The following is a 22,317-nucleotide window of genomic DNA, read 5'->3' as shown; positions in this document are numbered from 1 at the left end:
CAGAATACTCTCCATCATACATTTGAGGAAATTTGAGGTTTTGGTGACATACTAAATCTCCTCTAAAATTCCGAATGAGATATAGCTGCTGGTGTGTCTTCTTCATGTTTGCATCAATATGGTTGTCCTACAGAGATCCCTTGAGATATTGACACCCAGGAATTTGAAGCTGTCTACTCTTCCCATCACTGACCTCTCAATCAGTGTTGATGTGTCATCTCCTGACTTCCCCATTCTGAAATGTGCAGTAAATGCCTTGGTCTTGCTGACATTGAGTATGAGTTTGTTGTTGTGACACCTTTCAACCAGCTGATCGATCACACTCCAATATGCCCCTTCATTGTTATCTGAGTTTGTGTCAACAGAGGTGTTTTCAGTGAATTTGTAGATGACGTTTCAGCTGTGCTTAGCCACACAGTCATAAGGTTAGGAAGAGTTGAGCAGTGGGCTAAATGGGCATCCTTGAGGTGCACCTGTGTTAAGTGTCACCCAGTCCTAATGTCCTAACACTACCTTCCTGGTTTGTTCTAATGTGATTCCTTCTATTCATGTGTTCGATTGATAAGAAAAAATTCTCGCAAGTTTCTGTGGTGGTAATGAAGCTTAATCTTATCCTTCAGTGTGACCTTTTGAGATCACATTTTTAAGTATACATTCCTCAAATTAATGCGAGATTGCTTCATTGTTTGCCTTTCCCGTGTAATATTTAATGTTTTATGTGCTTAATATTCAAAAACCTGGTATTTGTATTTATATTTTCACTCCTCCCCCTTTTCAGACTTGCATTTAGCAGCAAAGCTGCCCCCTTGTGTCAATACCACCACCCCAGTACCTTGTTTAAACAATCTTCACTGTTTGCATTTAGCTAGAGCTCCTCTTGTATAGCCTTTTTGTTTCAGTAGAAACCCATGAAATCTCTATAAGCTTCTGTAATGCAAATGAAGTCCATCTAACAAATCTGAAGCTGAATTTAAGACAATAATTTACTTGTTCTTTAAATTTAAGGCAGTGGTCCCCAACCACCGGGCGGCGGACTGGTACCGGGCCTCAAAGCATGTGCTACCGGGCCACGAGGAAATGATATGGTTTGGTGATATCAAACAATATGAGTCAGCTGCACCTTTCCTCATTCCCTGTCATGCCCACTGTTGAATTTGAACACATGTGAGGTCATCAGTCGGTCATTAACCTACAACTACTTGATGAGTAAAAAACAAATGTCGCTTGAGAGTTTCTTTGGAAGAGGTGGTAGAGGACATAAAAGGCCTAACAATGTGATAATGCAGAGACAGCTGAGGCCGAAACTGCAAAAAAAGAAAGCTTCCTTCAACAGGAAATACGATGAGTCATAAATAAAATATGGCTTTAATGCGACCGGTGACTCACATGCTCCAGGCCCCCTGTGTGTGATATGTGGAGACAAGCTGTCTAATGAGGCAATGAAGCCCTCAAAGCTGCTTCAGCACCTTGAGTCCAAGCACCCCGCACTTAAAGACAAACCCGTTGAGTTTTTTGAGTGGACAAAATGTGAGCAAGCGGGACAGAAGCAAGTGCTGAGAGCCACGAAAACTAAATAGACTGGACATAACGAATCCCCTGTGAGTATCGCTGTCTCCCATCGCCCCTCAATGGGACCATCTTGTTGCAGGCTTCCACTGATTCAGCGATATTGGTGTGCTGCAATGATTTTATATTCTCATGTGAGGAAAATATGCGCTGTGTGTTTAATATTAAATTCGTTAAATTTGTTAGATAAACCCTTTTAGAAAGGAAATTGAGTGTATTAGCCACTTATAAGTGACTTATAGTTGACTTATCACCTATATTCCGGTCGTGATTAACACCCCCCTGTTGACCAGTCTGCAAGAATATTTTCAATATTAAACTGGTCCGCAGTGCAGAAAAGGTTGGTGACCCCTGCTTTAAAAAAGTCAGGTTTCCAAATATCACTCCAGTTCTTCCAACTTGTAAATTCTGCAGCAACTTTTGCATCATGACAATGCACGCAGGTAACACTAGTTTCTGTATTGTACAAACGTACATAAATATTTCTCGTAACTGCACGTTCCTGACCTCATGAGCTTTCGGTGTAGTAGTTTCTACTGTTTCATTAACCTGTTCCACTTTAAATGAACTAACAGTTCTTTTGCGCTTCACTGCCTTTGCTTCTTTGGAATTTGACACAGTGAATCAATAATTTATTCAATAAAAACAGTACAAATAAGCCAGTTCTAAAATCTGCAGTCTTATAAAGCCTCAGCATTATCTCCTTGCTTTTATATTCTATTCCCCTTGAAATGAATGCCAACATTGCATTTGCCTCCTTTTCCACAGACTCAACCAGTAAATTAACCTTCTGGAAGTTTTGCACAAGGACTCCAAAGTCCCTTTGCACCTCTGATGTTTGAACCTTTTCCCAATTTAGATAATTGTCCGCACTATTGTTCCTTTTCCCAAAATGCATTTTCATACATTTTCCAACTCTGTATTCCATCTGCAACATTTTTTGCCCATTCTTCCAACTTGTCTAAATCCTTCTGCAATCACATTGCTTCCTCAGTACTACCTACCCCTCCACCTATCTTCGTATCATCTGCAAACTTTGCCACAAAGCCATCAATTCAATTATAAAAATCATTGACAAACAATGTGAAAAGTAGTGGTCCTGTTACTCACCCCTGAGGAACACCACTAATTACTGTGAACTGATCAGCCAACCATGTACCTTTCCAGGAGTCTCTTAAAAGACCCTATTGTATCCGCCTCCACCACTGTTGCCGGCAGCTATTACACGCACTTACCACCTGCTACGTAAAAAAACTAGCATATGACATCTCCTCTGTACCTACTTTCAAGCACCTTAAAACTGTGCCCTTTTGTGTTAGCCATTTCAGCCCTGGGAAAAAGTCTCTGATGATCCACACGATCAATGCCTCTCATCATCTTATACACCTCTATCAGGTCATCTCTTATCCTCCATCGCTCCAAGGAGAAAAGGCCAAATTCATTCAAACTATTCTCATAAGGCATGCTCTCCAATCCAGGCAACATCCTTGTAAATCTCCTCTGCACCCTTTCTATGGTTTCCACATCCTTTCTGTAGTGAAGTGACCAGAACTGAGCACAGTACTCCAAATGGGGTCTGACCAGGGTCCTATAAAGCTGTAACATTACCTCTCGGCTCTTAAACTCAATCCCACGGTTGATGAAGGCCAATACAATCTATGCCTTCTTAACCACAGAGTCAACCACGCAGCAGCTTTGAGAGTCCTATGGACTCGGACCCCAAGATCTCTCTGATCCTCCACACTGCCAAGAGTCTTACCATTAATACTATATTCTGCCATCATATTTGATCTACCAAAATGAACCACCTCACACTTAACTCCATGTGCCACTTCTCAGCCCAGTTTTGCATCGTATCGATGTCCCGCTGTAATCTCTGATAGTCCTCCACACTATCCACAATACCCCTAACCTTTGTGTCTTCAGCAAATTTACTAACTCATCCCTTCACTTCCTCATCACGAAGAGAAGGGGGTCCCAGAACAGATCCTTGAGGCATACCACTGGTCACCAAGCTCTGTGCAGAATATGACCAATCTACAGCCACTCTTTGCCTTCTGTGGGCAAGCCAATTCTGGATCCACAAAGCAAGGTCCCCTTGGATCCCATGCTTCCTTACTTTCTCAATAAGCCTTGCATGGGGTGCCTTATCAAATGCCTTGCTGAAATCCATATACACAAATCTACTGCTCTACCTTCATCAATGTGTTTAGTCACATCCTCAAAAAATTCAATCAGGCTCGTAAGGCACGACCTGCCTTTGACAAAGCCATGCTGACTATTCCTAATCATATTGTACCTCTCCAAATGTTCATAAATCCTGCCTCTCTGGATCTTCTCCATCAACTTACCAACTACTGAAGTAAGACTCACTGGTCTATAATTTCATGGGCTATCTCTACTCCCTTTCTTGAATAAGGGAACAACATCTGCAACCCTTTAATCCTCAGTAACCTCTCCCATCCCCATTGATGGTCCAAAGATCACTGTCAGAGGATCAGCATTCTCCTCCCTTGCTTCCCACAGTAGCCTGGAGTATATCGTTTGGTCTCAGTGACTTATCCAACTTGATGCTTTCCAAAAGCTCCAGCACATCCTCTTTCTTAATGTCTATATGCTCAAGCTTTTCAGTCTGCTGTAATTTATCACTACAATCGCCAAGGTCCTTTTCCGTAGTGAATACTGAAGCAAAGTATTCATTAAGTACCTCCGCTATTTCCTTTGGTTCCATACACACATTTCCACTGTCACACTTGATTGATCCTATTCTCTCATATCTTATCCTCTTGCTGTTCACATACTTGTAGGATGCCTTGGAGTTTTCCTTAATCCTGCGCTCCATGGCCTTCTCATGTCCCCTTCTGGCTCTCCTAATTTCATTCTTAAGCTCCTTCCTGCTAGATTTATAATTTTCTAGATTTCTTATCATTACCAAGTTTTTTTTTGAACCTTTCGTAAGCTTTTCTTCTTGGCTAGATTTTCAACAGCCTTTCTACACCAAGGTTCCTGTACCTTACCATCCTTTTCCTGTCTCATTGGAACATACCTCTGCAGAATATTTGCCACATTTCTGCCATACATTTCCCTGAGAACATCTCAGAATCAGAATCGGGTTTATTATCACTGGCATTTGACTATCTTCACTGTCAAGCGGCATAGGCAGTAATCCCGAGATTACTACCTTTGCGGTCCTGCTTCTCAGCTTCTTTCCTAACTCTCTGTGGTCTGTTTTCAGGACCTCCTACCAATGTCGTTGGTACCAATATGTACCGCAACCTCTGGCTGTTCACCTTCCACTTCAGGGTATCGTGGATGCGATCTGAAGCATCCTGGACCCTGGCACCTGGGAGGCAAACTAATATCCGCGTTTTTTTCCTGCGTCCACAGAATCGCCTGTCTGACCCCCTAACTATAGAGTCCCCTATCACTACTGCCTTCCTCTTCTTTTCCCTATCCTTTTGAGTCACAGGGCCAGACTCTGTGCCAGAGGCTTAGTAAAGAACAAGGAAGGAGTTAAAAGAAGTTGGGGAGGGTATTGCTAATCATTTAGTAAGAACTTTTTAAGTCAATGTAGAACTTCGAGGACACAAGATTCCATCCAAAATGATTTATGGTTGTAAACACAAAATACACTGCAGATGCTGTGGTCAAATAAACATGTACAAACAAGCAGGATGAACTCAGCAGGTTGGGCAGCATCCGTTGAAAGGAGCAGTCATGGTTTCACCTGATGAAGGGCCTCGGCCTGAAACGTTGACTGCTCCTTTCAATGGATGCTGCCCGACCTGCTGAGTTCATCCAGCTTGTTTGTACATGATTTGTGATTGACTGTTAATTGAGACTATAAATTCATTTGCATGATGTCCTGTGGACTTGAGCCAGTCTCTTACAAGGATATGCTAGGCAATTTTTAAATTACTGTATGTAAATAGCATAATTGCCCAGCCTTTATTGTAATCATGTACAGTAACACACAGTTCCTGAAGTTGCATGGAGGGCATAAACTTGCCTGGTAAGATATCCTGTCATGAAACGAGCTCTTAGGAGCAGTTCTAGAATTGTCAGATTGTACTTGAGAGTGAGCACTCTGCATCTCCAAGTATAAGAGAGTAATTGTGCCTTCCCTTCCAACAAAGTAAGTATAAGATGCTACAAGAAAAATCTGTGTGTTGTGCACTGGTGATGAATCTGTCATTCTCTTCCACGTTATTAGATCCTTTACTTCCTCATTGAAAGACCACAATCAGTGCAGACCAGTAATAACATCTTCTCCCTGAAAATCGATACAGGCACACTGCAAGGATGCGTTCTTAGCCAACTGCTCTACTCTCTCTCTACACTCATGACTGTGTGCCTATGCACAGCTCAAACGTCATCTATAAATTCACTGATGCCAGACAGTTGTTGGCAGAATCTCTGGCAATGAGGAAGCATACAGGAGTGGGATACTGTAGGTTGGTTAGTTAAGTGGTTCCTCAATTAAATATACTTTTCCATTCCATCTGCTGCTATCTCTCTTCAAGGCTATGCTAAAGGACAGGGAGTTGTGGTCACTGATTCCAAAATGCTCACAGAGAGAGATCTGTCTTCTGACCAGGTTCATTGCCAAGTACTAGAGCCAGTATAGCCTCACCTCTCATTGGCCTGTCCACATATTGTTCCTTCCTGTTCACATTTAACAACTTCTGCCCCATCAAAACCTTTTTGTGCAAAGGAGGTACCAATTAATATTAGGGAAATTGAAGTCACTCGTGACAACAACACGGATATTTTTGTACCTTTCCAAAATCTGCCTACTGATCTGCTCCTCGATATCCATGTTGCGCGCTGTTGGGAGACGTATAGAATACTTCCAATAACGTAATTGCTCCCTTCGTGTTTTTAATTTCCACCCACACTTAGTAGGCAATTCCTCTATGAAACCCCCTCCCCCTTTCTGCAGCTGTGATTCTGTATCTGATTGGCAATGCCACTCCCCCACTTCTTTTACCTCCTTCCGTGGTCCTTTTGAAACATCAGACATCCACCAACCATTCCTGCATTTGTGACAGCCAAGTCACTGTTCTGGCTACAGAGGATTTAGGGAAGCATTTGGGTGAATTTCTGGAATTATTGAAAAAGACTCTAGAGTAGACACTGTTTTAGGTTCCATCCAGAGTTTATTCCAGTTGTGTTTGCATTGGACATTTAGCACCACTTGCTCAGAGGCAATGGAATCTAACTCTGCTGTGTTTTCAATGTCAATGCACCAAACCATTTCTGGTCATGATACTAATGTCATTGTAGGTAAATACACACTTATGTCCATAGATACTGTAATGAAGGGTCTCGGTCTGAAACAACAACTTTTTGTTCTTTTCCATCAATGCTGCCTGACCTGCTGACTTCATCCAGCATTTTGTGTCTTTCTCTAGTTTTCTAATGACTGCAGAAACTCTTGTTTTAAAAATATTCTGTAAATTGTTTATGGTAAAATAATTGAGAATATATACCATTGAGGAAATGCTTTTTAATAATATTAAACTTAATTTAGAAGGTTCATCTGAAAATTCAGTATTAGATGTTGCACTTCTTTAAAGAATGTTCATAATTTTGAGTCTGAAGTTGTTCTTGATCGTTTCAACCTCATGGAAGCCTTCAACTGTCAAACGAGATACATTGTGGAAAACTGTATTCATATTTGATTCCCCTGAGAAATTTGCCTCTATTGGCAGAATGATATACAGACTGATTCTTAACCAGTGGGTGCACCATAGAACAAGTTCACCATAGGTAAGAGTATTCACAGATAAATTCTTCATTATTTATCAGCAGAAATGATCACTGCTCTAAGATTTGGGAACTTTGACCACTAATAGCAGGCATCTCAAAGCAATTAAAACGACTACTGAATTAGTCTCCATACAGTGCATCAAGTTGAGCGGTAAATTAGACATAGCAATCAATGTGGTCTTCCAGGCACACCCAGACTGCAGATATGCTCAGCCAGCTTAGTGGATGGGCCATATTGACCATGCGGTATATCTGACACCTCACTTCTGACAGTGATACACTTGAGCTTCTATGCAAAGATGGGGAAACAATTTCAATATGTTCTCAACGCTCTTTTAAAAAAAAAAGTGAGACCTCTTTGGTCCAGCTGTTGCAATTTCATAGGGGTATCTGGGAGAGTACTGATCATGTTGAGTCTCTTTGGGAGTGTGTGTGTGCCCCATGAAAGTAACCAGTGAGTGCAGGTCCTTCCACAATGCTTGCCTATCCATACGGATGAATCTTTTATTCCATTTGGGCCTGTTGAACCTGTGTGACCCTTGCCAGCCCTCTTAGAACCCACAGAACTGGAGTGAAACCATGTCATCACCCTGATGGACTCTAGAAGAAGAAGAAGAAAAAAAAACACTCCAAAGGAGTAGACTTACTAACTGCAGAATGTTCTTGTTGGCATACTTTTGTGGTAGAATTGGACATTTGACCATTTCAATGTGACTTTGTTGATAGGGTGCAAGGTAATCATGGGATCATGAGTAATGAAGTTGGCTGCCTGATCCCGACTGTTTGACCATTTCTGTAAACTTTTACAATTCCATTAAACTGATAAATATGACTGCAAGGTTTATTGCAACTTGTATACTGAAATAAAATGAGTTCTGATATAATGAACTTGGTTTTCATGATGTACTATTCACAGTAAATGCCACTTTATTGTGTACATTTATGCACGACTGCAGTGTCCATTTCTTCTACAGTGAAGCAGTTTCATTGGACGTAACCAAATTTTAGTAAACATTACCGTGAAGTCGTTCAGGGGCAGAGTAGGTGACTCTTAAAAATTGTGCATTGTATGCCAAATTAAATTTGTATGTAAACTAGTGTTATTAAAGACTGGAGACAAAAGCCACAGTGATTTCTCTCAATGAAACCATATTAATTGCAGAAAATGCTACGAATGGAGGATACAATTACTTTTAATTTGTATGCAGGAAATAAATCAATCATTTTTCAAATAGTTGGCACACAACAGGGTACTTTTGAAGGTAATTATTGTCTTAATGTGGGATATGAGGTTACACAGCAGAATGTGATGATATTCATTGATAGAGAAATATTGTTCACTCTGTCTTTTGTAAATAAATTAACTTGTAAAAAATGATTAATTCTATGTAATATTAGATGGTAATGGTTATATTTTATGAAATGAGAAGTTCATGTTTATCCTCTTTAGAAATGACTATGTACAAGTTATGATGCTCTTTGTTTCTGAAGAAGTTAGTGCTGCACCCAACAGCTTTTAGCTCGCATTAGGGTTAGTTGAAGTCTTTGGAATAATGCTTTAACAATAGTGAACACATAAAACTACTTTAATTGTTAGTCCTAATCCTTTTGTAAATTGCTTGATGGGATTTTGAGATTATGGAAGTGTATGCAATATAAACAGAGTAATAGTAGAATAAGCTGCAATTAGATACTCAAGTCTTAGAACAAAAGGATTTATTGAGATAGTGTTTTTGAAAGACATGTTGGAATTACAATTTGATTACTTGTGATAATAGCACAGATTCTCTTAAATTTTCTAATCTTCATAATTTCTGCTTTTCAGGTTGCTATAAAGATAGTAGATAAGACACAACTGGAAGAGGAAAACTTGAAGAAGATCTTCAGAGAAGTCCAAATCATGAAAATGTTAAGACACCCTCACATTATTAGGCTGTATCAGGTGAAACAGTTATGCATTTTATAAGATTTAATTTACATCTGCTATTTTCTAATAGACTAACATTAAATACCTCGGTTATACGTATCAAAATATTTCTGCTTTTACTGGAAATTAATAGTGTATCAAATACAGTAGATTTGAGTTAATTGGGCCATCGGTTAATCGAGGCAGCCACTTATTTAGGACAAGTCTTAAAGGAGAAAATCTAATCAAGAAAAAGCCGAGATTCCGTCATTCATTTGCCAGTTTCTAACTAGCATTAGTTGTGTGTACTTGTGTGGCTGTTAAACACAACACTGTGCTTAGAGTGAAAATTTTTTAAATGGCATCAATTGCGTGTGTTTGTGTTCAAAAAGCTTTGAGTTTTGTCACTGATTATTGGCGAGAAATAAGCAGTAAGACAATTCAGGACTGTCTTGCTCACTGCAGTTTCAAACATTGAGGCTTGGAGATGCCAGAAACGGCCGGGAGTGAAAATGAAATTATTTTACTACTTCAGCAAGTTAGAACAATCACCTTGAATGTTACAATGAAAATGAAAATTTGGAAGATGCAGTTGAAAGAATTGTATGAAGGTAGTCCATTATCTGCACGAGGTGTCTGCACTGATTTTGTTCATTTACAGTCAATCAAAAGAACACGGCACCTACACTGGATTAATTCACCTGCAGATAACTATTAGGAAATTGGTCAGTGCTGGTTATCCACTTTGTAACAAGCGGAACTGAGGGAAGAGTAGTGTAGCGTTTGAGGCGACGCTATTACAGCTCGGGGCTTTGGAGTTCAGAGTTCAATTCCAGTGTCCTTTGTAAGGAGCCTGTATGTCCTCTCTGTCAAATGCATGGGTTTTCTCTGGGTGCTCCAATTTCCTTCTACAGTCTGAATCCAGACTGGTTAGTATGTTAATTGGTCTTTGTAAATTTTCCTGTAATTAGCCTAAGGTTAAATGGAGCCAGAAGGGCCTGTTCTGTGTTGTATCTCAATAAACAATAAATAATCAACAAAGTACAGGTAGTCCCTGAGTTACGAACGTCCAACTTATAAACAACTCATACTTACAAACTGAGGAAGGAGAACGCCATCCGCCATTTTAAGTCAGATCACGATGCCGTCCACCATTTTAAGTCGGGTCGCGACGCCTTCTGCCATTTTAAGTCGTTGTCGGTGACACTGTGTTGAGTGTGTAACTTTGTATTTGGCTTAAATTTTTCTTAGCAAGCTTCACCCTGGACCCCGCCCCTGCCCCTTTTCCGGTCAGCTGGTGGTGCAGTGAGTTCAGCGCTGGGCTCGAGAACAGAGGTTCCCAAGTTCGATCCAGTGTCAGACCGTTTCTGAGTGCGCTCTCCATTCGTGCCGGGTTGATGTCGAGCTCGCAACTCAACCTTGTTAAAAAAAAACACTGCCACCTCCAGTTTAAATTCCCACGCGGAATATTGAGGATGATCAAATACCCAAACCCAGCGCAGCCCCCACTTGTCCCACTTAACCTGTCTCAGTGCGGTGGACTTTAGGACCCGGGGAATTCAGTGCAGTGGTCCTTGGGACCCAGTGGACCTTGGGAGCTGACAAAGCTCGGGACCCACCACCCGCAATGTTTCTGTTCCGTTGACGGGAAGCGATCACGATTGAAAATAAAGTGGAAAGAGGTGAAACATCATCGGTCATTGGAAAAGTGTTAGGCTACAGTTGGTCAACGATCGGAACAATTTTAAAGGATAAAGGATAAAGTAAGAATAATAGAGCATGTGAAAGGCCCTGCCCCACTGAGAGCTACAATTATTACTAAGCAACGCAGTGGTTTAATTATTGGAATAATATGTTTCTTAATTGTTTTATATGCATAGAAAGGTAAAATATATACTATATACTAAGACAAATGTTTGACTAACTGGCGCTAAGTAATACCAGATGTACTTGTTGCGACTTACGTACAAATCTGACTTAAAGACAGACTCAGGAATGGAACTCGTTCGTAACCTGGGGACTGCCTGTATCTAAAATTTTGAGAGTCCTACACAGGAAACAAAAGGGTCTATGTCCTGTATCAGAGAGGTCAGTAAGTGAAGGGTATAGCTATGTTAATTAGTAGAATAATTAGTAGAGGGGATCTGATAAATTTTCTTCAACAGCTAATGATATATTTGGAACTTACTGCCTAAAACAATGGAGGCTGTAATGCTAGCCACATTTTTAAAAAAAAGCGCTGGATGAGGAATGGAAACCTAACTTAAAGAACAATGGAACAGGAGTTGGGAAGCTGACGTTAATTAGTGTGGATATGACAAGCTAAATGGCTTCATTCTGTGCTATAATAGAAAAAAAGAAAACTACAGCCCAGCATAGACCATTCAGCCCATTATGTTGTGCTAACCTTAAAACCTGCTGTAAGATCAATCTAACCCTTTCCTCTTACGTAGCCATAGACCATAAGACATAGGAGCAGAATTAGGCCATCTGGCCCATTGAGTCTGCTCTGCCATTCAGTCATAGCTGATCTTTTTTTCTATCTCCTCCTCAACCCTAGTTCCTGGCCTTCTCTCCGTAACCTTTGATGCCATGTCCAATCAAGAACCTATCAATTTCTGCCTTAAATACACCAAATGACCTGGCCTCCACAGCTGCATGTGGCAACAAATTCCACAAATTCACCACCCTCTGGCTAAAGAAATTTCTCCGCATCTCTGTTTTAAATGGACGCCCCGAAATCCTGAGGCTATGCCCTCTTGTCCTAGACTCTCCCACCATGGGAAACGTCCTTTCCACATCTACTCTGTCTAGGCCTTTCAACATTCGAAAGGTTTCAATGAGATCTCCCCTTATCCTTCTGAATTCCAGTGAGTACAGACCCAGAGCCATCAAATGTTCTTGGTATGATAACCCTTTCATTCCCAGAATCATCCTTGTGAACCTCCTCTGGACCCTCTCCAATGCCAGCACATCTTTTCGAAGATGAGGAGCCCAAAACTGTTCACAATATCTCAAGGTGAGGCCTCAACAGTGCCTTCAACAGTGCCTTCTAAAGCCTCAGCATCATATCCTTGCTCTTGTATTCTAGACTTCTTAAAATGAATGCTAACATGGCATTTGCCTTCCTCACCATCGACTTAACGTACAAGTTCACCTACAGGGTGTTCTGCACAAGGTTTCACAAGTCCCTCTGTCTTTCAGATTCCTGGATTTTCTTCCCATTTAGAGAATAGTCCGCACATTTATTTCTACTACCAAAGTGCATGACCATGTATTTTCCAACATTGTATTTCAATTGCCACTTTCTTGCCCATTCTCCTAATTTGTCTAAGTCCTTCTGCATCCTACCTGCCCACTATTTTTCTATCCTCTACATACCTATCCAAGAGTTTCTTAATTGTTCCACCACCAACCCTGACAGACATCTATCACTCTCTTTTAAGAAAAAACTTAACTCTGATATTTCCCCTTTGCTTTCTTCCAATCATCTTAAAATTATAACCCCCTCGTATTAGCTATTTCTACCCTGGGGAAAAAGTTCCTGGCTATCCACTCGATCTATGCCTCTTATCTTGTACACCTCTATTGAATCACTGCTCATCCTTCGCTGCTAAGAGAAAATCTCTAGCTCGCTCGACCTATGCTCATAAGACATGCTGTCTAATCCAGGAGGCAACTATCCTCTTGTACCCTCTCTAAAGCTTCCACTCCTTCCAATAATGAGGTGACCAGAAGAATATGGTCCTATTGGGATTTTATAGAGCTGTATAAGTGCCTCAAATTTTGGGTAGGTGTTTTTTTTTGTCAATTTTCACTCATCTGAAATTACAATTTGTTTCTCTCTCCACAAATACTGCCTGATTTCTATTTCCATACTTCCTGCTTTATTTCTTGCAAAAGAGCCACGGTGTATAATTTCCTTAAAACTGTCTATATTTTTAGAAGCATTTGGGTTGTAGTTTTAATGTAGGTTGAGTTAAGCTAATACAATGTGCATTTTCTTTGATTCATTTTTCATTGTTTTGTGCTGTTTTCTTTGTGCTTTCCTGCTCTGGCCAGATGAACCTGTAAGTGTTCTGCGATATAAAATATCCTGTTTTACTTCACATAATTAATACTCATTGTAAGGGAGAAACACAAGTGCAATACCAAAGAGACAATTTGTTTAAAGCATTTAACTTAATATTTATATTTTTGAAAAAGGGCTAGGCTATTTTAAAGAAACATTACTTATTATCATATCAAGAGCATATTTTCTAAAAATATTCTTTATTCATAATGTTTAAAATAATACCAAAGGGATATGTGATTATCTTCATTCACTACATGAAGCAATTAATTTCCTTCACTCACAATATGTCAATTTCGCTAATGTTTCATCCTTAAATATTGCATCAGCGAAGCACTTGAGACACTGGGACACAGGGACTTCATTCGACTGTAAAACAATCGTCCATGCAGTGGCTGCAACAAGCTTCAGTTCAACTGTTAGCATGTACTTCTGCAGCTGTATGTGTCAGTCAGCATAATTAATTTATGGTAATTTCCTTTCACTGGAAAGCTAATGAGTTTATGTGCCTGACGCTGAATGGATAGCATATGCCGTTGGGAACAGCCCTGAGAATGCAGTCTTGTGACTTACTCAGAAGGCGCTTTTAGAAAGATCACTGCATTCCCATCCAGGCCTTTTCAACAAATATAAAAATCACATACAAATAGAAAAGGCTGTAGTAGTTAGTCATTCATAAAGGCAGAAGAATTGTGCACTGCAGGACAATATCTAAGGGTTAAGGTAATTCAGATTTTTAGAGATTTTACATTACATGGTCCTAACATTCTCTTACAATGAGCATTAATTATGTGGAGTAAAAGAGGGTATCTTAAATCACAGAAACATTGTGGAATACTTTAAAATCTTTTTCATCCAACAATATTATGAAATTGTCACGATATGGACTGGCTACATCTGAACCCAAGTGTGGACTCCAAGGTGGCGACCAGAGTTTATTCAGAAGAATTCCAATAGAACATTGGTGGCTTGGCTGAGCGACATCATGAGACGTAACATTCCCAAAACTTGGACCCTGCAATTAGCACTAACTGGGTGTCTGCTTAAGTAACACGACTAGCACGGAATCCATGAGCCTGTCACAATCACCTTCACAAGTTTAAACAGAAAGCACCAGGCATCCATATTACAAAGAGCAAGTTGCATGAGAAAAAACACAAGGAGCTCTAAGCGATTAACAACTCTTATTAAACATCAATTAACCAATTCAAGTGCTCTAAAAATTTCAGAGCCCAATTCTCTCCAGCTCACTGCATGAGCCCGAAGTAACTCAAATACCATGTAATGGTGCATTACTGTTCTTTCAGGTTTTAAAACTTTCTGGTTTCTGCAGTGTTCCAGAGAAGAGGTTGTGTTTTTGCAACTTGTCACTTTTATTGAAATGTTTCTTTATTATTTCCTTCTATTTGTTGGCTAGGGATTGCAGAACGAGAACAGTTATCTGTTCGTGCTTAAAACCACAGGCAACAGGTATCAAATATGTGTTAGTGGTCTGAACCAAAGTTGGGAATGCTTCAGTTTTGTTCTGCCATTCATTGCTGTTCATGTGTAAACTTAGAACATAGAAAAGTACAGCACTGCACAGGCCATTTGTCCTGCAATGTTATGTGGTTTTTTACCAATTTATGCTAAATGCCCTCCTCCTGTGTATCATCCATATCCCCTGCCCCCACATTCCCTTCATATTCATATTGTTTTGTCTAACTAAAACCAAGCCACACAGAAGCTAACTGGGAACTATTAAAAAAAAACTTTACTTACACAGCAAACTTCCTGGAGAGAGTGAGTTCAGGAGAATCTAAGGGATTTCACCTCACACGATGGTTTCCTCAACACAAAATTGACAATGAACAATTAACTACAATTTCAATTGCTATAATCACTTACTTTAATACTTTATATATAGTCAGGTGCATTCAGAATTACGTATTTACAATTGTGGCACATGCAAATTAGCAGAACCCCTTCAATGCCATGTTCCAAAAGCCTCCAAAATACTCCCATAATATACCCCTTTTGTTACAGTGCTGAGGAATGGTAATTGACAAAACAGAAGACTGAATTGCGCATTGAGTGGCAGGGGTACACATTTAACAATGTGCTAATAGCAGAAACGTTTGCCTTATGAAAATAGGTTGAGTGAACTCGGCCTTTTCTCCTTGGAGCGATGGAGGATGAGAGGTGACCTGATAGAGGTATATTAGATGATGAGAGGCATTGATCGTGTGGATAGTCAGAGGCTTTTTCTCAAGGCTGAAATGGCTGCCACAAGAGGGCACGGGTTTAAGGTGCTGGGGAGTAGGTACAGAGGAGATGTCAGGGGTAAGTTTTTTATGCAGAGAGTGGTGAGTGCGTGGAATGGGCTACTGGCAACGGTGGTGGAGATGGATATGATAGGGTCTTTTAAGAGACTTTTGGATAGGTGCATGGAGCTTAGAAAAATAGAGGGCTATGGGTAACCCTAGTAATTTCTAAGGTAGGGGCATGTTCGGCATAACTTTGTGGGCTGAAGGACCTGTATTGTGCTGTAGGTTTTCTATATTTCTACATTCAGCTATTGTCTTCCCTTGTGTAGTTTTAATTGGGACAGAATCAGAACTGATGATTTTACTATCCAAAATTCATAATGTTTAAGCTAATTATGCACAGTGATAAAATCAGATCTTGTGGAAAGGTCCTAAACTGGGAGAGAGCAAATTACGACAGGATAAGACAGGAGTGTTGATGGGAGCAGCTGTTAGAAATAATCAACAGATCTGATGGTATCTGTGGAGTGAGAAACAGTTATTTCAGGTCAACAATCTTTCATTAGAGCTGAGAAAAGTGAGAAATCAAATATTTTAAATTTGAGAGGGGAAAAGTGGAGAAAAGCATGGTAAAGTGATTTTCCTAAATTATGAATAAGAGAATTACTTGAGTAAATATTTTTGATAGTGAGCAGCGTTGGAATCAGTTAATTTTATATATGTGAAATGCTTTTTAAATTGATGCTATATATTTAACCACCATTACAAAACGTTAAAATTTAATTTTCATGTATTAAGTTTGGTTTCTGTATGCCCTTGTGCCACAGGTTATGGAGACAGAAAGAATGATTTATTTGGTGACAGAGTATGCAAGTGGTGGAGAGATATTTGGTGAGTGTATTTATCTTTGATTTGCAATGGATGCTATAATCTTAAAGCAAATCTGATCATGCTTCATTTTTGTTGTAATGCTGCTAAGGATTTGCATCAAATTAGACGTATTGAAGTAAAATAATTGATAATTATATTTTACAGAATCAGGTTTAATATCACTGGCATATGTTGTGAAATTTGTTGTTTTGCAGCAGTACATGGCAATACATAATAAAAATGCTATAAATTACAATAAGAATATATATATAGATATAGTAGTGCAATCAGTACAAAAAAAGTGAGGTAGTGTTCATGGATTCATTGTCCATTCAGAAATCTTGCAGTGGAGGAGAAGAAGAAGCTGTTCTTGTAATGTTGAGTGCATGTCTTCAGGCGCCTGTGTCACCTCCTTGATGGTAGTAATGAGAAGATGGCAAATCAGAGCATTGAGTATAGGAGTTGGGATGTAATGTTAAAATTGTACAAGGCATTGGTGAGGCCAAATTTGGAGTATTGTGTACAGTTCTGGTCACCGAATTATAGGAAAGATGTCAACAAAATACGAGAGAGTACAGAGGATATTTACTAGAATGTTAACCTGGGTTTCAGCACGTAATTTACAGAGAAAGGTTGAACAAGTTAGGTCTCTATTCTTTGGAGCGTAGAAGGTTGAGGGGGGACTTGATAGAGGTATTTAAAATTATGAGGGGGATAGATAGAGTTGATGTGGATAGGCTTTTTCCATTGAGAGTAGGGGAGATTCAAATAAGAGGACATGAGTTGAGAGTTAAGGGGCAAAAGTTTAGGGGTAACACGAGGGGGAACTTCTTCACTCAGAGAGTGGTAGCTGTGTGGAACGAGCTTCCAGTGGAAGTGGTAGAGGCAGGTTCGATTTTTGTCATTTAAAAAAAATTGGATAGGTATATGGACAGGAAAGGAATGGAGGGTTATGGGCTGAGTGTAGGTCGGTGGGACTAGGTGAGAGTAAGCGTTCAGCACGGACCAGAAGGGCCGAGATGGCCTGTTTCTGTGCTGTAGTTGTTATATGGTTATATGTCCTGCGTAATGGAAGTCCTCAGTGATGGACAATGCTTTTTTGAGGCATTGCCTATTGAAGGTGTCCTTGATGCTGGTGAGGCTAGTGTCCATGACGAAGCTCGCTGAGTTTACAACTTTCTGCAACTTTTTCTGATTCTGTGCAGTAGCCCCTCCTTTCCAGATTGTGATGCAATCAGTTAGAATGCTCTCCACAGTATATTTGTAGAAATTTGCGAGTGTCTTTGGTGACATGCCAAGTCTCCTCAAACACTTAATGAAATAAAGCTGCTGTCATGCCTTCTTTGTAATTGCATCAATATAAGAGCATAAGATATAGGAGCAGAAGTAGGCCATTTGGCCTATTGAGTCTGCTCTGCCTTTCAATCATGGGCTGATCCAGTTCTTCCAGTCATCCCCACTCCCCATACCCTTTGATGCCCTGGCTAATCAAGAACCTTTCTATCTCTGCCTTAAATGCACCCAGTAACTTGACCTCCACAGTGGTTCATGGCAACAAATTCCACAGATTTACCACTCTCTGACTAAAGTAATTTCACACATCTCTGTTCTAAATGGATGTCCTTCAGTCCTGAAGTCGTGCCCTCTTGTCCTGGACTCCCCTACCATGGGAAATAACTTTGTCATATCTAATCTGTTCCGGCCTTTTCACATTTGGAATGTTTATATGATATCCCCCCTCATTCCCCCGAACTCCAGGGAATACAACCCAAGAACTACCAGATGTTCCTCATACAGTAACCATGTTGTTCCTGGAATCATTCTCATGAATCTTCTCTGAATCCTCTCCAATGTCAGTATATCCTTTCTAAAAGGAGCCCAAAACTGTACACAACACTCCAAGTATGTTCTCACGAGTGTCTTATAGAGCCTCAACATCACATCCCTGCTCTGATATTCTATACCTCTGGAAATGAATGCCAACATTGCATTCGCCTTCTTCACAACCGACTCAACTTGGAGGTTAACCTTTAGGGTATCCTGCACAAGGACTTCCAAGTCCCTTTGCATCTCTGGTTTTTGAATTCTCTCCCTATCTAAATAATAGTCTGCCCATTTATTTCTTCCACCAAAGAGCATGACCATACACTTTCCACATTGTATTTCATTTGCCACTTCTTTGCACATTCCCCTAAACTGTCTAAGTCTATCTGCAGGCTCTCTGTTTCCTCAACACTAACTGCTCCTCCACCTATCTTTGTATCATTGGCAAATTTAGCCACAAATCCATTAATCTCATAGTCCAAATCATTGACATACATCGTAAAAAGCAGCAGTCCCAACATCGACTCCTGTGGAATTGCACTGGTAACCGGCAGCCAGCCAGAAAAGGATTCCTTTATTCCCACTCTCTGTTTTCTGCTGATCAGCCAATACTCCACCCATGCTAGTAACTTCCCTATCATTCCATGGGCTCTTATCTTATTAAGCAGCCTCATGTGCGACACCTTGTCAAAGGCCTTCTGAAAATCTAAATGCACCACTTCTACTGCATCTCTTTTGTCTACCCTGCTTGTAATTTCCTCAAAGAATTGCAGTAGGTTTGTCGGGCAGGATTTTCCTTTCAGGAAACCATGCTGGATTTGGCCTATCTTGTCATGTGCCTCCAGGTACTCTGTAATCTCATCTCTAACAAACAATTCCAACAACTTTGGCTCGGACCTGACTTGTCAGCCATGGTAGTGTCCTTCTTCCATTTGAAAATTTCTTATTTGGAATGTATCGCTCTTGCACTTCCCTCATTTTTCACAGAAATTCCAGCCATTGCTGCTCTGTTGTCCTTCCTGCTAGTGTCTCTTTCCAGTCAACCTTGGCCAGTTCCCCTCTCATGCCACTGTAATTTCCTTTATTCCACTGAAATACCGACACATTGGAATCTAGTTTCTCCTTCTCAAAGTTCAAAGTGAATTTGATCATATTGTGATCACTGTTCCGTCAGGCTTCCTTAACCTTAAGCTCTCTTATCACCTCCAGATCATTGTACAACACCCAATCCAGCACAGCCAATCCCTTAATGGGCTCAACAACAAGCTGTCTAAAAAGCAATCCCTTAGACATTCTACAAATTCTCTCTCTTGAGGTTCAGTGCTGGCCTGGTTCTCCCAATCCACTTTCATGTTAAAATCCCCAACAGTTATCATGACATCGCACATCTGACATGCCTTTTCTATCAACACGTACAAAGAAGCTGGATGAACTCAGCAGGTCGGGCAGCATCTGTTGAAATGAGCAGTCAACGTTTCGGGCCAAGACCTTTTGTCAGGACTGAAGAAGGGTCTCGGCCCGAAATGTTGACTGCTCATTTCAACGGATGCTGCCCGACCTGCTGAGTTCATCCAGCTTGTTTGTACGTGTTGATTTGACTACAGCATCTGCAGTGTACTTTGTGTTTACGCCTTTTCTATCTCCTGCTGTAATTTGTAATCCACATCCTGGCTACTGTTTGGAGGCCTGTATATAACTGCCATTAGGGTCCTTTTACCCTTGTCATTACTTAACTCAACCCATAGAGGCTCTGCACCTTCTGATCCTATGTCATCCCATTCTCATGATTTAATATTATTTCTTATACACAGGGCCACACACACCATATATCCTTGGATGTTCAGCTCCCAATGGCATCCATCCTTTAGCCAAGTTTCAGAGATGGCCACAATGTCATACTTGCCGATCTGTAGCTGAATTTCAAGGTCGTCCATTTCATTTCATTTCTTATGCTGCGTGCATTCAAATATAACGTTTTGAGTCCACTATTTGTTGCTTTATGTTTTAACTGTAACTCATCCCACTGACTGTGATCTATTGTCTGTCCTTTCTATCATCTCTGTTGCATGTTATCTTTATTTCTGTTTTCCCCTTCCGTAGCCCTATCACTCCGGTTCCCACCCCCATGCCAAATTAGTTTAAACCCTCCTGAATAGTTCTATTAAACCTGCCTGCTCGGATATTGGACCCCTTTTGGGTTCAGGTGTAACCCGTCCTTTTTGTACAGGTCGTACCTCCCCCAGAAGATGCCCCAATGATCCAGGAACCCATACCCCTGCCCCCCTACACCAGTCTCTCAGCCACGCATTTATATGCCTGATTATGTTATTCTTGCGCTCGTTAGCACGCGGCACAGGCAGCAATCCTGAGCTTCCTACCCTGGAGATCCTACTTTTCAGCTTCCTACCCAACTCCCTGAATTCTCTCTTCAGGAAATCCTCCCTTATTCTGCCTATGTCACTGGTACCAATGTGTACCAAGGCTTCTGGCTGTTCACACTCTCCCTTCAGAAAACTCTGCACCTGATCTGAGACATCCCGTACCCTGGCAGCTGGGAGGCAAAACACCATGCGGGTATCTCTGTCAGGTTGACAGAACCTCCTGTCTGTTCCCCTATGACTACCGCATATTGACTGAGACTCCCATACTGGAAAAGGCCTGATGAGATAGAGTTTGTCAAATGTGTTCAGAAAAATTTCCTTAATAAGGAAGTGGGGCAGGTGACAGAGGTTTATGTCAGGAACACTTTGCATCTAGCGATCATAATGCCATTAGTTTCAAAGAAGATATGGAAAAAGATAGGTCTGGTCCTTGGATTGAGATTCAAATTGGGAAAAAGCCAATTTTGGTGGTATCAGAAGTGTGTGGATTGGGACAGGCTGTTTTCTGGCAAAGGTGTACTTGGTAAGTTGGAGGCCTTCAAAAATGAAATTTTGAGGATGCAAAGCTTGTATGTGCTGTCAAAATAAAAGATAAATATAACAAGTGTAGGGAACCTTGGTTTTCCAGTGATACTGAGGCCCTGGTCAAGAAGAAAACGGAGGTGCATAGTAGGTTTAGGCAGGTAGGAATAAATAAGGTACTTGAGTATAAGAACACTTAAGAACAAAATCAAGAGTGCTGAATGAATGCATGGGGTTGTCCTAGCAGACAAGGTGAAGGAGAATCCTAACAGATTTTACAGATATGTTAGTAGCAAAAGGATTGCAAGGGGCAAAATTAGTCCTCTGGTAGATGGATTTTAATACAGGCAAGTCCAAGGTGTTGCACTTGGATAGGACCAACCAGGGAGGGACCTGTAGAGTGAACTGGAGGGCACTGAGAAGTGCGTTAGAACAATGGAATCTAAGAATATATGTCCATAATTCATAAAGAAAGCTTTTGAAACATTGGCTTTCATAAATCAAAGTATAGAGTACAGGAGATGGGATGTTATGTTGAAGTTGTACAAGATGTTGATGAGGCCATTTTGGTCACCTATCTACAGGAAAAATGTAAACAAAGTTGAACGAGTCCAGAGAAAATTTACAAGATGTCACCATGACTGGAAGACCTGAGTTATAAGGAAAGATTGAATAGTTTAGGACTTCATTCCTTGGAACGTCAAAGATTGAGGAGAGATTTGGTAGAGATATACAAAATTATGAGGGGTATAGACACAAAATGCTGGAGGAACTCAGCAGGCCGGGGAGCATCTATGGAAAAGACTAAACAGTTGACATCTTGGCCTGAAATGTTGACTATACTCTTTTCTATAGATGCTGCCTGGCCTGGTGAGTTCCTCCAGTATTTTGTGCGTTGCTTGGATTTCCAGCATCTGCAGATTTTCTGTTGTCTGGTTAAGATTTTCAAACATTGTGGGGACCTTTTCTGAATTATTTTCAAAACCTTTGATTTGCTGTTAAGGCACGGATGATGACTAATAATTTTTTTTCCTTTTTTTCTTTACTAATCAGCTTTGGTCTTGGTAGTGGGTTAGATTTTTTTATATAACAAAATTACTATATTTCAATGTTACAAATTAATCAATCTGTATGGGTTAAGGAGTCTTTATATGCGAT

The 22,317-nt window shown here is 40.5% G+C and overlaps 1 protein-coding gene across 4 annotated transcripts in view; it reads left to right on the top strand.

The window, feature by feature from the left end:
• Nucleotides 1-22,317, top strand: part of sik3 (SIK family kinase 3) — a 344,954-nt gene that overhangs the window by 129,169 nt on the left and 193,468 nt on the right. For all 4 annotated transcript variants that reach the window (XM_073030105.1, XM_073030106.1, XM_073030104.1 and 1 more), the window contains exons 2-3: nucleotides 9,164-9,280; nucleotides 16,390-16,453. In XM_073030105.1, the coding sequence (XP_072886206.1) occupies nucleotides 9,164-9,280; nucleotides 16,390-16,453 (181 nt within the window). The remainder of the gene's footprint in view (nucleotides 1-9,163; nucleotides 9,281-16,389; nucleotides 16,454-22,317) is intronic.

The sequence above is a fragment of the Hemitrygon akajei genome, chromosome 26 (genome assembly GCF_048418815.1).
Source record: "Hemitrygon akajei chromosome 26, sHemAka1.3, whole genome shotgun sequence".
In the NCBI taxonomy this organism is placed as follows: Eukaryota; Metazoa; Chordata; class Chondrichthyes; order Myliobatiformes; family Dasyatidae; genus Hemitrygon; species Hemitrygon akajei.
Note: the sequence above shows the minus strand (reverse complement) of the source record. Positions and strands in the feature narration are given on the sequence as shown.